At 42.0% G+C, this 14,452-nt stretch overlaps 1 protein-coding gene across 3 annotated transcripts in view; it reads left to right on the top strand.

Annotated features, from left to right (window-relative positions):
• Positions 1 to 14,452, top strand: part of MARCHF1 (membrane associated ring-CH-type finger 1) — a 797,228-nt gene that overhangs the window by 707,050 nt on the left and 75,726 nt on the right. For 2 of the 3 annotated variants that reach the window (XM_072773820.1, XM_072773821.1), the window contains exons 5-6: positions 5,266 to 5,345; positions 5,622 to 6,380. In XM_072773820.1, coding sequence (XP_072629921.1) covers positions 5,266 to 5,345; positions 5,622 to 6,380 — 839 coding nt within the window. The remainder of the gene's footprint in view (positions 1 to 5,265; positions 5,346 to 5,621; positions 6,381 to 14,452) is intronic. The other variant, XM_072773822.1, reaches the window with a different exon arrangement.

The raw sequence follows: 14,452 nt of genomic DNA, 5'->3' as shown, positions 1-14,452 counted from the left end.
TCCTTTTCTCTGGCCTGCATCTTTCTTTAATGCACTATTTCTAATCCATAAGATTATAGACGCAACTTCAAGATTGCTTTCTTCTACATCTAGATTTTGTAATCAGCCAATGGTACAGCATCTTAGGTATCCCACATGGCCCTCAGGATGAAGTGTGGTAAATTTTGCACAATACAAGGGGAAAAAACATGTGACTTTCTAAAAGTAATCTCATTCTCTGTATCTTCTTCTTGAGTTCTCTTTATGACTGATATGGGAAATGTTTGATTTTTTTTTTTTCAAAGAAAGCTCGCAGTCTCTCCCAGTTCCAAACTTCAACACATCCAGTCTTTCAAGGTTTCTTCCCATTATCCCTTAAATTTTTAGAATACACTAAGGCACATTCGTTTCTTTAGAGTTCTCTACTGCAGGTTTTTACCAGATTTATTGCTAAGACACCAAGACCTAGTGACAGGCTCTGACCTTCCATTCCACTTGAGTTTTCATTGTCATTGCCAGGCCTTTTGCCCGATGGTCTTTTCTGTGGCCCTCTGTTACAAAGTCACATTGACTTGAACTCTTGTTGACCCTTGCTTACTTCCCCAGGCTAGCAATCTCAATTATCTCTCACACACTTGGGAAAACACAAGGAAACATATGGATTTCCTCACTGTACCCCAGTCTGGAAGAGTAGGAAAACTGGTACAGGTCCATCTGCCTCTGTCACTTCCACCCAACCATGTAGGTGCTATATTAGGCACCTCTCTTGCTCATTAAAAAGCTAATCTGAAAGACATTGTAGTCTTTCCAGGGAAAGGAAGAACAAACATCAGTCTCTTTGTTTTCCCACAACCATCTCCTGGTGAGTCTTGCATATATCCTGTCCTGCCTCCACCTGTTCTCCCCAAACCATGTTCAACCCAGGATGGATAAATGGCGAAGTCTCTCAGGAATTTCATCCTTCATTCTTCTCTCCCTCTCCTGTTCTTCAACAGCAGGTAATAGTGAGCAGATAGTAATTTCTCTTCCTGTAAACTATAGATTTAAAGTCAAACCCTTTACCTCCCTACACTATCGGTTGTAGTAAAACTATGCCCAGAAGTCCAAGATCTTTTCTACATGTATAAACATGAGATTTGAGAATTTCAAAAACACTTTTCTCTCTCAAAAAAAAAAAAAAATCAAGGGATCCCTGGGTGGCGCAGCGGTTTGGCGCCTGCCTTTGGCCCAGGCAATCCTGGAGACCCGGGATCGAATCCCACATCGGGCTCCCGGTGCATGGAGCCTGCTTCTCCCTCTGCCTGTGTCTCTGCCTCTCTCTCTCTCTCTCTCTCTCTCTCTCTCTGACTATCATGAATAAATAAATAAAATCTTTTTAAAAAAATCAAGCTTTCAGGAATATTATCACTGGAGTCTCAGGAAAAAAAATATCTAGTATGAAATTAGAAGTAAAATTGTATCCCCTTTGACCTAAGCCAGTGGTTCTTAACTTTGGCTGCACATTGTGTCACTGTGGCACCTTTTAAAAATACTGACGGTCAGGTCCTGTACCCTGAGGCCCATTCCTCAAAAGATTCTGGAATCCAGCCAGGTTAGAGAAATTTATTTGAAAACTTCCCCAGTGATTCTAATTTTTAGCCAGGATTGAGAATCACTGACCTTCTGTCTGAGTGAGAGGATACTGTTGAATCCACTGTGGGGAGAAAACATGATTTGCTGGGAATGAATAAAAAGAATTCTAACATTCTTTGATTATAACTCTTGTACATTCCACAAAGCAATTATCTGGTCAGTGATTTCATGTTACCATCATAAAAATTATTTTACGTGGATACCATATTGAGTACATATAACTGAAGGATCAAAGTGGAATTCAAAGAAGCTAAATAAGAAATCACTTTATCACGTAAATATTAGATGAAAAAAATACCAATCCTGATTTTTGATATTAACCGTTGTCATCTATGATATCATCATTAATATGATTAGAAAGTTGGGGCGCTGGGGTGGCTCAGCCAGTTGAGTGTTCCACTCTTGGTTTTGGCTCAGGTCATGACCTCGGCTCGTGAGATCAAGCCCCTACATCAGGCTCCACACTCAGCACAAAGTCTGCTTGAGATTTTCTCTACCTCTCCCCCTACCCCTCCTCACCTCTCTCTCTCTTTCTCGAATAAATAAATAAATCTTTAAAAAAATTATTTTTCCTTTTACTAAAATTAAAATTTTAAATTATAAAAGTATATAACCCGAAAAATAAAGGTTCTCATAATCCCACCTCACAAAGTTAATCGCTGCTAATGGTTGGATGTACACCCCTCCAAGTGTGTCCTATTCATATGATAGCATACATCATGAAAGCATTTACCCAAATGAGATCATACTATATACAGTTTTGAAGCTTAACTTTTCACCTAAAAATATATTCTACACGTGTGTGTGTGTGTGCATGTATGTGGTGTATCTCATTTCTTAAAATGGCTTATGTACTTCAGTGTTAATAACAAACATTTGAGTTGTTTCCAAACTCTTTGCTATTGCAAACAATACTACAATGAAATTCTTGTCCTAACGAACATACCTTTGGGCAATTTTGCAGGTGTTTTCATAAAATTGATTCCTGTGAATAGAATTTCTGACTTGAATACCATAGACATTTTCTACCTTGATAAAGGTTACCAAATTTCCCTCCAAATAAGTTGTGCCGATTTACAATTACTTCAACAATATATGTCAGTGCTTAGTGTCCCCCACCTTGACTATAGTAGGTATGAATCAATTTCTTAATGTGCTTCCCGAGCACCAAACTGAATATGTATAAACTAATAGTGGATGTGAGCTGTTTGAAGATTCTTGATGAACAATAAGGATGATTTCTATTTCCTTCAAAATACTTAAGGGTTATAGACATAAATGCTATTTGATTCAGTCTCGTGGTGGACCAAAAAATCCTCCAAAGGGAAGCTGCATGTTTTTCAATGTTCTGTGTTGTTACTCATTGACAAATCACATTCTTGTTGTAGAAGGTACATTTGCTTAAACCTGAGAGACTATAAATTTTTTTATTATGATTATGCCTGTTTCACCATCCTTTCCCTGTACAGCTTCATAGGATTGACTTCGATGTGTTGTTAAGTAGCCATGGGTATCCATGATGATACTCAACATATTTTGGTTCACATCATCAGTGATTTGAGGTCTTCATCGCTTTTTTTAAAAAAAAATGAGTAGTAAACTTCACTTTATTCAGTGGCTGCTGCATGCAGAGCTCCCTACTAACCTCAGTGATTGTATGTGGGATGAGTGGTGCCCAATCTAATAAAACTTACTGTTTACTGCATAGAGCACAGAAATGCTTATATTTTATAAAAAATGACTATATACCTACCTGTTCAGTGGATACAGAAATGAAGTTAATCTGAATTAAAAATTTGAAATAAATGAGTTTTGATAGAAATATTGAAGGATATAATCAAACATGGACTGGTGGGATCCCTGGGTGGCGCAGCGGTTTGGCGCCTGCCTTTGGCCCAGGGCGCGATCCTGGAGACCCGGGATCGAATCCCACGTCAGGCTCCCGGTGCATGGAGCCTGCTTCTCCCTCTGCCTGTGTCTCTGCCTCTCTCTCTCACTGTGTGCCTATCATAAATAAATAAAAAAAAAAAACAAATTAAAACAAACAAACAAACAAACATGGACTGGTGTTCAAAGATGACATTCAAAAAAAAAAAAAAAAACAAAGATGACATTCAAATATTTTAAAAATGCAGTGTTCATGGATTGATAGGGAAGCCTCTGATAATTCTAAGTCAGAAGTGTGCAGATGTAAATTAGTCCGTTGGAGCATGCTGAGAACTTCCCTTTTGGCTCCCTGTGTCCTCTGCCTAGAATATTTTTAATCTCTTCTTTAATAACTCTAGCTTGCCTTTTAGATTAACTTAGATCTCATCTCCTATATTAGTTTCCTATGGCTGTTGTGACAAATCACCACAAACTTGTTGAATTAAAACAGCACTTTATTATCTTGTGGTTTTAGAGGTCAGAGGTCAAACATGAGGTCACTGAGCCAAAATCGAGGTATCAACAGGACTGCATTCCTTCTGGAGGGTCTAGGGAAGACCCTAGCCTTATCCAGCTTCTAGAAGCCACCTGTGTACGTCCTTGGTCAGGGACCCCCTTTAGTCTCCTCCTGTGTAAAGAAGTATATTACCAGGTGGCTAAGAGAACAGATGAAAGAGAAAGATTCCTCATTCCAAACCTCTGCTCCAGCACCTACTCATAAGAAGCAGCACCAACTTCTCAGTTTCCTTATTGAAAACATGAAAATAATTACAGCATTTAACACACTCGCTTCTCGTGAAGATTAATGAACAGACAAATGAAAATTCACTGACAGTGCTTGGCACATACTATTCACTCCAAACAGTTACTATTTCCCACTCGTGAGATTACTGTAAGGATTTAAGAGGCAGTTGATAAGGCCACAGCACAATGCCGGGCACGCAGCCAATTCTCAGTACGTTCTAGCTTTTGATTTATCACCATCATCTGTAGCAAATACAACAGGCCAAAGAAGTCAAACTCCGTGAAGAAAATGCTGCGTTTCAAAGGCAGGAGTTCGGTGAGATGTGCTCAACTCTGTGCTAACAATCTGAATTGGTTCAGGTTCTGTTATTGTCGAGCTCAGTGTGATCACAAGGTTAAAAGGTACGAAAGGTCAATAACGTTGTGATGGATGGATTTTATTAGTTTCAGTGATGAAATAATAATAGCAATAACTGTAGGCTTTTAAATAGTGCAAAACGTTTTCAAATACATGATCTCCTATGGCCTTGCTGTGACTTCATGTTAATTCCAGGCAGTCTCTAGCAGTCTAATGGCTACTTGATTATTTAGGCTTCCCAGATTATTAGCATTCTTGGCGGACCACAGCCTTTATATTCTTCGTATTATGGAATATTCAAGTGTCACCCATTGTTTCCAAGGCAAATGAGCCATTCCACTTAGATGTTTACAGTAAATAGAACAGAAACTTGTGGAATCATCTTCCTCTCTCATAAATGTAGCAACAGCTAAGTGGTACAGCATTTCAGCTGTTCCAAGTTCCTCAAACAAGTTTTACTTTTGCAAAACGAACCCTCCAACTTCCTATATGTTGTGAGCTGCCTTGTGAGCAACATGACCGGCAGCCACGTTTGCTGTAATTTTTTAAATATGTGGAAAAAAAGCAAGATATCGACCATGTATTACCTTAACCAAGATGCCAAATTATCTAACTTGTTTCTCCAGGCGAGCAGCCCAACAACAGGGACAGCTCCCAGGAGCCAGTCAAGGTTGTCCGTCTGTCCATCCACTCAAGACATCTGCAGGTAAGTGCTCAGCAAATGATCCTATTTAATATTGTTCAGACCGATGTTTCGTATTCCTCTTGTAGATCCCTAGACTGTGGCTCTTGCTTCTGCCTTACATTATCCATGGACAATTTATACTGGCTTAATTTTTCCCTGTTTAGTGCATTTTCTTCATTTGATCTTTATTTACCAACTTCTGGTCCATGCTGTCATTTTCATCATTCTCTCTCTCTGTTTTCCCATGGCTCTCCTCTCCATTCCCATCTCCCATCCTTTGCCTGCTGCTTTGTCTAGATCTGCCATCTTGCATGACATGTCAGAAGATGCATTTGAGCAATGCACCCCTGTCATGGGGCTGAGCCCTGCTAGGAGGGAGTCTGGTAAGAAATCAGTAAAACAGAGACCTAGGAGGAGGAGGAGGGCCTCTGAGAGATACGAGCATGCAGAAGCACAAATAAGAGGGAGAAGAAAGGATTTTCACCTCCAAATCACAAGCCCCAGGGGGAGCGAGCGCTACACAGATTCTTCAGATTCATCTTCCACAGACGAGACTCACTGGATTCAGGCAAAGAGAAGAGCCCAAGTTCAATTCCGACGGTCGCGAAGAAGAAGGAGAAATAGCCACAAGCCATGTGGAAACGCGGATGCGTCCTGTGCTCCTAATGGAATGGCCCTGGTAGATGTGCAACCCGAAGGTAAAAAGCAACAGGAGCTGACTGAATGCGAGAGCTGCTCCTTAAAGCTCTGCAGAGGAAAAGGCACAAGGTACCAGGAATGCAGTCTTTCCCTGCCAACAGGAGCCTTCGAGATGAAGAGAGCCTCAAGGCAGCGCGAGGAAGGCAAATACCAGCCCAGGGATCTGCAGCCCTCGCACCGCCTTGGCCACTATGAAACGATCCAGAAAAGACTTTCAGAAGCAGATTCCAGCACTGATATATTGGCAGGAGCAGAAGGTGGCAAGTATGCGGATGCTGCTGGGTTCCAGGTGAATAATTCTGTGCAGAAGCCTCCTGCCACCTACCATGACGGGTCTGATAATTTAAGAATATGCAGGTCAGTCACTGTAGAGAAAGGCCTGGGGCCGTCCACATGCATTTCTGCCCGCTGTGAGTTAGGCGTGTGTTTGACACCTGCCCTCGAAACACAGCATTTATTCATACTATTGCTTGTCTGATTGGATGGGAGGTGATAAAACAAGGACAGGTGCGTAGGAGAAGAAATAACAGGGGAGCATCCATGGGTTTGCAAGCCGTTCCAGAAAAGAATTCGATTTCCTCTTCACCCTTCCCATTAATTGGATAACGATTTATCCTGGTAAATGGACTGACAGACCAGTTGGGTCCGGTACCTGTTCTAGTTTTAAGACAAGACCAGTGGAGGAAATATGAGTAAGAGTGTAGGAAACCTTGGATCCTTTCATGCAAATTTGGTGAACTTTAGCATCCTGATAGAAAGATATTCAAGGCTTGGGTTTTTTAAGGTCAGATTTTATATCAGAAAAAAAATCTTCTCTGCAGTTAGTGCTAATTTGTTCTCCAATTGTCTGACTCAGCAGGGTAATTCAAGACTGAAAGGACACAGACACAGGTCATGGACATATCAGTGGGGTTGCTGGAGCCTTCAGGGAAGGAGAACACATTAACTTTAGTGATAATCGCGTCCTAAAAGGTTTCAACGTGTAGGCATTTCATAGCTGTGAGACTCCTTGCAATTTTTTCCCAACCGTATGCACTTTCAAAATAACATAAAGGGAATAGGAATTATATGACTGTCCATGCTGGTGGGCACAAGGCAGATTTTTATTTTATTTTATTTTATTTTATTTTATTTTATTTTTTAAGGTAGATAATTTTAAACAAAACAAATACTTTTACGCTTTCATGTCACACCCTAGTCATTCAAGTTGGTCAAGTGCAGTTTTGTCGCATAATGTTTGGTTGTTTGGGGCTCGTCTTCTGAAAGTTAAAGTTACTTTATAAACGTGTGTGTGTGTCTCATGCAAATCACTTGACCCAGAAAATGCTGCCCCTATCCATTCAAGACAGGACAAGGAAGTTTAAGGTCTGGATGTAAACAATTTTATAATGGTTTGCTTATCTGCAAGTTTTATAAGATTTTTATAAAATGTTCATTCCTTTATTCATTTAAGCACCTGTTCTGCATCAATTCTGGGCACTGAAAATACTGCAGTGCAGGGGATTTGTAGTGTCTGACCTGTTTCTTAGAGCTCACAGTCTAAGGGGGAACACAGAACCAAAACAAACTATTTCACAGTTGATATATAATCACAGCCATGATAAGGAATATGAAAGCTCAGAAAATGGAAGCTTCACCTATTTTGAGAGATCAAAGAAGAACTCTCTTAGAGAGGTGACAAACGGAGACTCGTAGAATGACAGGAATTGATCAAGGAAAGAAACAGGGAAGACCATTCAGGCCAAAAGCGTCAGTGCACCAGGCCAGGAGGAGCAACATGTCTCAGTCCAGGGAGCTGAGAGTGGGCTCCTGTGGCCAGGGTGCGATGAATGAGGGGAGAAGGTGGCGGAGAAGAGGGGGGAAAGGCCACGTAAAACCTGCTCAGAGATCTCAAAAAAGGGACACCGTTTGTTTACGTATTAATGTAAGTTTCTTATGATCTTTTGAATATGATTTAAGTGTGATTTTGCTGAAATGTTCGGCTCTGGGACAAAACACAATTTCCACTCTAAACTAAGAGCTCCCCACTCGCGGCCATCTGTTGTCATTCCCTGAATCTACTTCCAACATAATTTAATGAAAGAAGCTAGTTGTAGGCTTAATGGTAATTGGAGAAAAAAGTAATGCTTGCAATTAAAGTCGTGTCTGATTCTCCTAACTTAAAAACGCTGCTCGGAAGGAACATTTTCAAAGACAGGATATTTAACTTAGACTTCTATTAATGAAAGTAAGATCGATGGGCCTATACTTATTATTTCTTGCTGTGGGTTATCATCAGAATATACCCACTAAGCAAATACGGGGACTGCATATTATACTAGTGCTCAGGGCAAAAAGCAACAAAAAACTTGATTCTTCCCTTAAGTGGCCTGTTACCTAGGGGGAGAAATTGCACGCACACCTGAAAAGATACAAATTAGATAGCATAGGGTGAATTAAAAAAAAAAAAAAAGGAATACTGCAGAAATTTTAAGACAGAAAAATTTCTGAGAGCTGGAACAATCCAGAAACCCCATTAAGAAGTGGGATTGGGACTAAGAAGAGTAGAGTTGGATTGACAGAGAGGCATGCTGGGCATTGCAGGCACTCCAGGCAGGGGAAATACCAGGAGCCCAGACAGAGATGAGGGAATGACACTGAAGAACTTTGTGTGAGCTTAAATGATGAGGTTGGAAAGTTCACATAGGTTACAAGTTTGGTTTTTGGATTTTTTTTTAGTGTTTTTAAAAGATTTTATTTATTTGTTTGAGAGAGACATTGCACGTGAGCCAGGAGGGGAGGGCCAGAGGGCAAGGGCGAAGCAGACCCCCCTCCCCATGAGCCTGGAGCCCAACTCAGACTCAGATCCCAGAACCCTGAGATCATGACCTGAGCCAAAGACAGACGCTTACCCCACTAAGCCACCCAGGTGCCCCTAAAAAAACTTTCTAAAAAAGACTTTGTAAAGAAAACATGCATATCTTTCCAAAGAGTTTAACTGTGTTCAGGACATCTTTGTTTCTCAAAGATGCCTCGATGAGCCCCTTTTGGTACCTAACAGGCTGCCCTAGAAGCTGAGAAGAGATCAAGGGGATTGTGCTTCCTTTAGCCCATCTTCAGTCAGAGAAGCTTCCCGATTACCTCTTGCATATAATGGAGTTCCATCTACTATCCCTTTAGGAAGAAAAGATTTCGCTGCAACAAAGAATACAGAGCAGCCTTGGCTAAATACAGTAGGCCTGACGGTGACTGTCGTAGACAGAAGAATAACACAGACAGTCGCAGTGGCCCTGGGGCTGCTTTGGGAAAGGAACCTAGATTTCAGAGAACAAGTTGCAATAAGGTGGAATGTGTCCTGCTTCGAGGTAAGTGGGATTAGGATGAGAAAGGGTAAGGGAAGGGAGGAGAAGCATTCCACCCCCCCTCCCCCGCGACCGGAAGCAATCTTGGTGCTTGCATTGGTGAGAGCATAAGACAAGGGGGTCCAGGGTGACTCCAAACCTTGGAACTCGGGGGACAGTAAATGTCGCTGTCACTGACAAAGGCAGAAGAGGGCAGGGGAGGCGGTTTGGGGAAGACACGATGAGTTCAATTACGGGCAGGCCGTGTGTGGTGGCAGTGGCCTTGCAGGGTCAGCTGTCCCGCACGCGGTATGAGACGTGTCCCCGAAAGGCAGGGGAGCAGCCACAGCCGGTGCTGTGTAATTTTGCAAGCATTAGTGAACTAGACACAGACGGACACTAAACAATCGCGTATTTGCAATTGTTATTAACGTGACGCCTTGGCCCGGGGCAGCAGCCCAAAGACACAGATGATGGGAATCTTCTCGAAGCCAGGGAGATGGGGTCATTCTCAGGCAGCTGACCATGGTGACTGGGGAGCGAGCGAAATCTCTAAATGAGACGGTGCAGAGGAGAAAGGCCTTCGGAGGGACACAGCCTCGGCCCGGGGTCCCCCGTGAGAGAAGCAGCAGCTGCCTGTGAACTTGCACGCCTGCTGGTGGGACACGCGCGGGCAGAGCCAGCCTCGGCCGCGACCACAAAGCAGAAGCTCCGGAGCCCTTCCTCCTTTGCTGTTCCTGCCATTTGCTCCCAAGTGGGCACCGTACCTGCTTTCCCACCCTCACCAAAGCCTTCTTCAGAGAAGGTTTCTCTCATTACGACGCACAGGAGACTGAAGTCATCGTGCTGTCTCTTCTCTTCCCCAGACTAACTCTTAGTCATTCTTTCTTGGATGAAATGCAGTCTCCTTGGGGACCCCTTCATGATGCTCACCACTCAAGCCTCCCGGGAATCACTCCCGTAGCATAATGTTTCATTGCCGACACGCAGGTATTTTTGTGATTGACCGTTTCAGATTTTTTTCCTGGTGTCCACAGTGCCTAGAACAGGGCCTGGCAGATAGAATGTACTCAACATGCCATTTTTGAATGAGCAGATTTAGGGAAAATGAGTTTTTCTAAGGGAATTATTCTTACCATGTGAAATCGATGTGAAAGCACTAAGTGACCGGTGTGACCTCACCTGCCAGGTGAGGTCACACCTGACCTCTGAGGTGAGGTGAGAGAACTGAGGTGTACTGAGAGAACATACAAACTCTACATCAGCAGAGCTCAGGCCTTAGTGGACGTTAGCATAGACCACAAGGCTTGTTAAAGCACGGGTTAGTGGACCCACCCAGGGTTTCCGATCCCCTTCTCTAGGGCTGAGTCCATGAATTTGCATTTCTAAAGTGTTCGCAGGAGATAGAGATGTTGCTGATGTAAGGGGCCGCATTTTGAGAACCACTGCTCTGTGCTACATTTCTCCTGGGCCTTAAGTGGAACAAAAGCACAAATAATTGAAAGGATGAGTTTGGGGGGCACCTTGGTGGTGCAGTCAGTTGGGCGTCCAACTCTTGGATTCTGGTCGTGACCTCAGGGTGGTGAGATGGAGTCCCGCATTGGACTCTGCGCTCAGCACGGAGTCTGCTTAAGACTCTCTCCCTCTGTCCCTCCCCCTGCCCCTCCCCCTGCCCATGTATTCATGCTTTCCTCTCTCTCTCTCTCTCTCTCATAAATAAATAAATAAATAAATAAATAAATAAATAAATAAATAAGAAAAGATGACTCTGGGAAGCATAATTACCATTTTCTGTCGTAGTCTATTGAGTGCTGACACAAAGCAAAGTTAGGTTACTGTCTTGTAGCTCGTCGCACTGCTGTACCAGTAAGTGCTGCTCATCTGGCTTAAACCATAGACTGACAAAGCCCCGACTCTACCAGGAACTCCCATGTCATGGTTTGCCTATTGTGTCTGTTCGAACCCACTTCCTCATCACAACTACCCCCATTTCTGACAGAGTTCACAAATACCCTGAATTTCCAGTTTGGGGCTGTTTTTTCTTCTGCAGTGGTTATGTCCAATCTCTAACCAGATCTCATCGTTTGTTTTGCTTTTGATCTGTGCCCTCTGTCTCATTGTTAATGTCCCATTTTGATCGTTCCCTACACTCCCCTTCTTTCTCCACATCCGCCCTGTACCCTAGTACCTGCTTTGGTCAGGACTCTTCTATCGGGTTAAATTTGACTGAAACCAATTCAAACGAGCTTAAACAAGAAGGGGATGAGTTGGCCGCAGACATAGGAAATCCAGGTATACAGATGGCCTCAGAGACTGCAGAGATTCAAACAATGTGGTTCTCTCTCCTCTCTGTGTGTTCTCACTTTCTTCAACTGCAGGCAAGCTTCCTCTGTACAGCAGAGGGAAGAGACAGTGTGGGCAGAGATAGCTTTAGGCTTACATTTTACCAGTCATGACTTAACAGAAAAGAGAAATGTTCTCTTTGAGCAGTTACACATGCATTTCCAGGGATGGAATAGAATTACCCTGCCCTAGGTCACAACCTTGGGCTAATCATGGTCTCCGGGGGGGCATTGGGCAGGATGCCTGGACCAAGCAAGTCCTTTGGTGGGAAGGCTGGTTTTAAATGTGACTGTTGGCAACCCCTCCAGAGCCCACTTTTCTTTGGGGAAAAGACATTTCAGTAACAAAAAGAATAGCATCAGTCCCAGACAAAGTGGGACAAGAATTCTAAGCTGGAAAAAATAAACAAAGCAGTAGCGCTGAACTACCATCCAGAGCAGCTCTCCCCCTTCCCAATGTCTTTCTCCTCCTCTCCAAGTGCCCACACTGAGATATGCTTTAACATTCATCTCGTTTTTATCCTCTTCATAAAGCTTTTTTCCAAAACTATCCTGGTGCACAGTGATCTTTTTTTCCGGATTCCCATAAGTTTTTGTAGTCGGTAGCACTTCCTTAGAATTTGCTTATTTTCTAGCAGCTTCATGTGTGTTACTTCTCTGTTTCTTATAGACTAAGCTCCTTGAAGTACGAATTATGTCTTATCCCTATTTCATGCTCTCCACAGTACTCAGAATAATTCTAACATGTAGCAGTTGCCCAAAAAGAATTCTTGGAATGGCTTCAAAATTAGAGGTTGCTAAAAGAGTAGATGCAAAACCATGGGGGAGAAGAATGGGAATTGGGTGGCACAGGGTAATTCCACCAATGGTTTATTTAAAAGAGGAAGAGCCCAAAAGTAACTAACTCCTGATGATGTTCTAGCCTAGTCTGGGTTGGACAGTGAGTTTGAAGGTATACTTTATATTGTTTTGCCATAACTTTCTTTATGCACAGTCTCATTTTTTTAAGAAAAGTTTTGGAGGAAAATGAGAAAATGGTAACAATTAACTGTTTTTTGACTTAATTCTTAAATTGCCATAACTTTATACCAGGTGTGGGGAAATGGGAAGAGAACATTTCTAAAACTCAAAATGTTCATAGCAGAAAACCACTTTCCAAGAGCAACACAATCATGCTTTTTGACAAAGCACTAGCATTTGTAAGATTGATTTAGATAATTTTTTAATAATAGGCCTGAGGTCCTAAGAGAATTATGTTTAAGACGGATCCTTCTTATCCTTGTCATCGGATCTTTGTAGTCATTTATTCATTCATTCACACAGTGAACAACTATTTATCGGAAATTTACTTTGTATCAAAGAGTGTTCTAGAAGCTGGAAATACAGTGGGAAATACAGCAATGGCCCCATCCCTCATTAACTTATATTCCACTTGTTAAAACAAATAATTAAACAAGCAAATGTAAGAAAAAAAAATCCATGAATGAAGCTGAAGGAACACATTGCATCTCATAGAACAAAGCAGGTTTCCCTGAGAAACTAATAATTGAGAAGAAATCCAAAGGAGAGAGCAGAGAGAAAGGACAACCTGTTCCAGGAAAAGGATATGGCATCGGTAAATACCCAGAGATGAGTGAGATCGGGCATAAAAAGATTTGAGTGTGGCCTCACAGCAAGTAGGAGGAGGGGAATGGTAGTCAACCATGGAGTTCTTTACCAACCACAGTTAGGAGTTTGGACTGTGTTTTAATGTCAAGGGTAAATTTCTGTATGCTTTTAAGGAAAAAGAATGACGCTATCTCCTGAGTACTCCGGAAGACCACTCAAGCTGCTTTTGGAAAACAGATTGGAGAGGCCAAGACTGAAGGAAAAGGAAACCAATTAGAAAGACACAGCTGCCCCAGAGCTGGTGGTGGCTGTGAGAATAAGAAAAGTAGACAGTGGGGCACCTGGGTGGCTCATTCCGTTAAGCTTCCTACTCTTGGGTTTGGCTCAGGTCAAGATCTCATGGGTCCTGGGATGGCATCTCATGTGGGGCTCCATGCTCTATGGGGAATCTTCTTGAAGATTCTCTCTCTGCACCCCAGCCCCCCGCCTTCCTGCTCTCCTGCGCTCATGCACTCTTTCTCTCACTCAAATAAATAAATAAATCTTTTTTTAAATAGTAGCTAAAAAAAAGAAGTAGATGGATTTTTAAAGTATTATGAAAGTAAACAAATCAAACAGGATTTGACGATAACTTTTACATATGTATCTGATTTCAAGTTTCTGATTTAGAAATCTGGGTAAAATTTCAGATCACAACAAATAATTTTTCAGTGGGACATACACATACTAAAAAAAGTATTTATTGTTTATCTGAAATTCAAATTTAACTGGGTATCCCTTATATTTTTGCTAAGTGTGGCAGTGCTAAGCACAGCAAGGTGGAAAAGCATTGTTAGAAGTCCTGTTGAGGTCCATAACTATGAGTTCATGTGGCCACAGATGGTAGGAAGCGTAACTTAGTTCTGCAGTACGTCATAAAGAAGGCAATTGAACTTGGACCTAAGGGAGTGGCATCATGAAACATCTAGATTTCACACTTAGCACAGCTTTATATATGTTTCTCCATATATCTCTAGATATATTTGAAATTTAAAAACTGAGATAATATGCTCTACAAATAAGATTTTTAAAGTAAAATAACATTTCAGTTAGTTGGTTTGCTCTCCATATTTATTTAGAGGGAAAAAAATACTTCTTTTTACCTTAACACTTTAGATAA

Source organism: Canis lupus, chromosome 13 (genome assembly GCF_048164855.1).
Source record: "Canis lupus baileyi chromosome 13, mCanLup2.hap1, whole genome shotgun sequence".
Lineage (NCBI taxonomy): Eukaryota > Metazoa > Chordata > Mammalia > Carnivora > Canidae > Canis > Canis lupus.
This window is presented reverse-complemented; position numbering and strand designations above follow the sequence as displayed.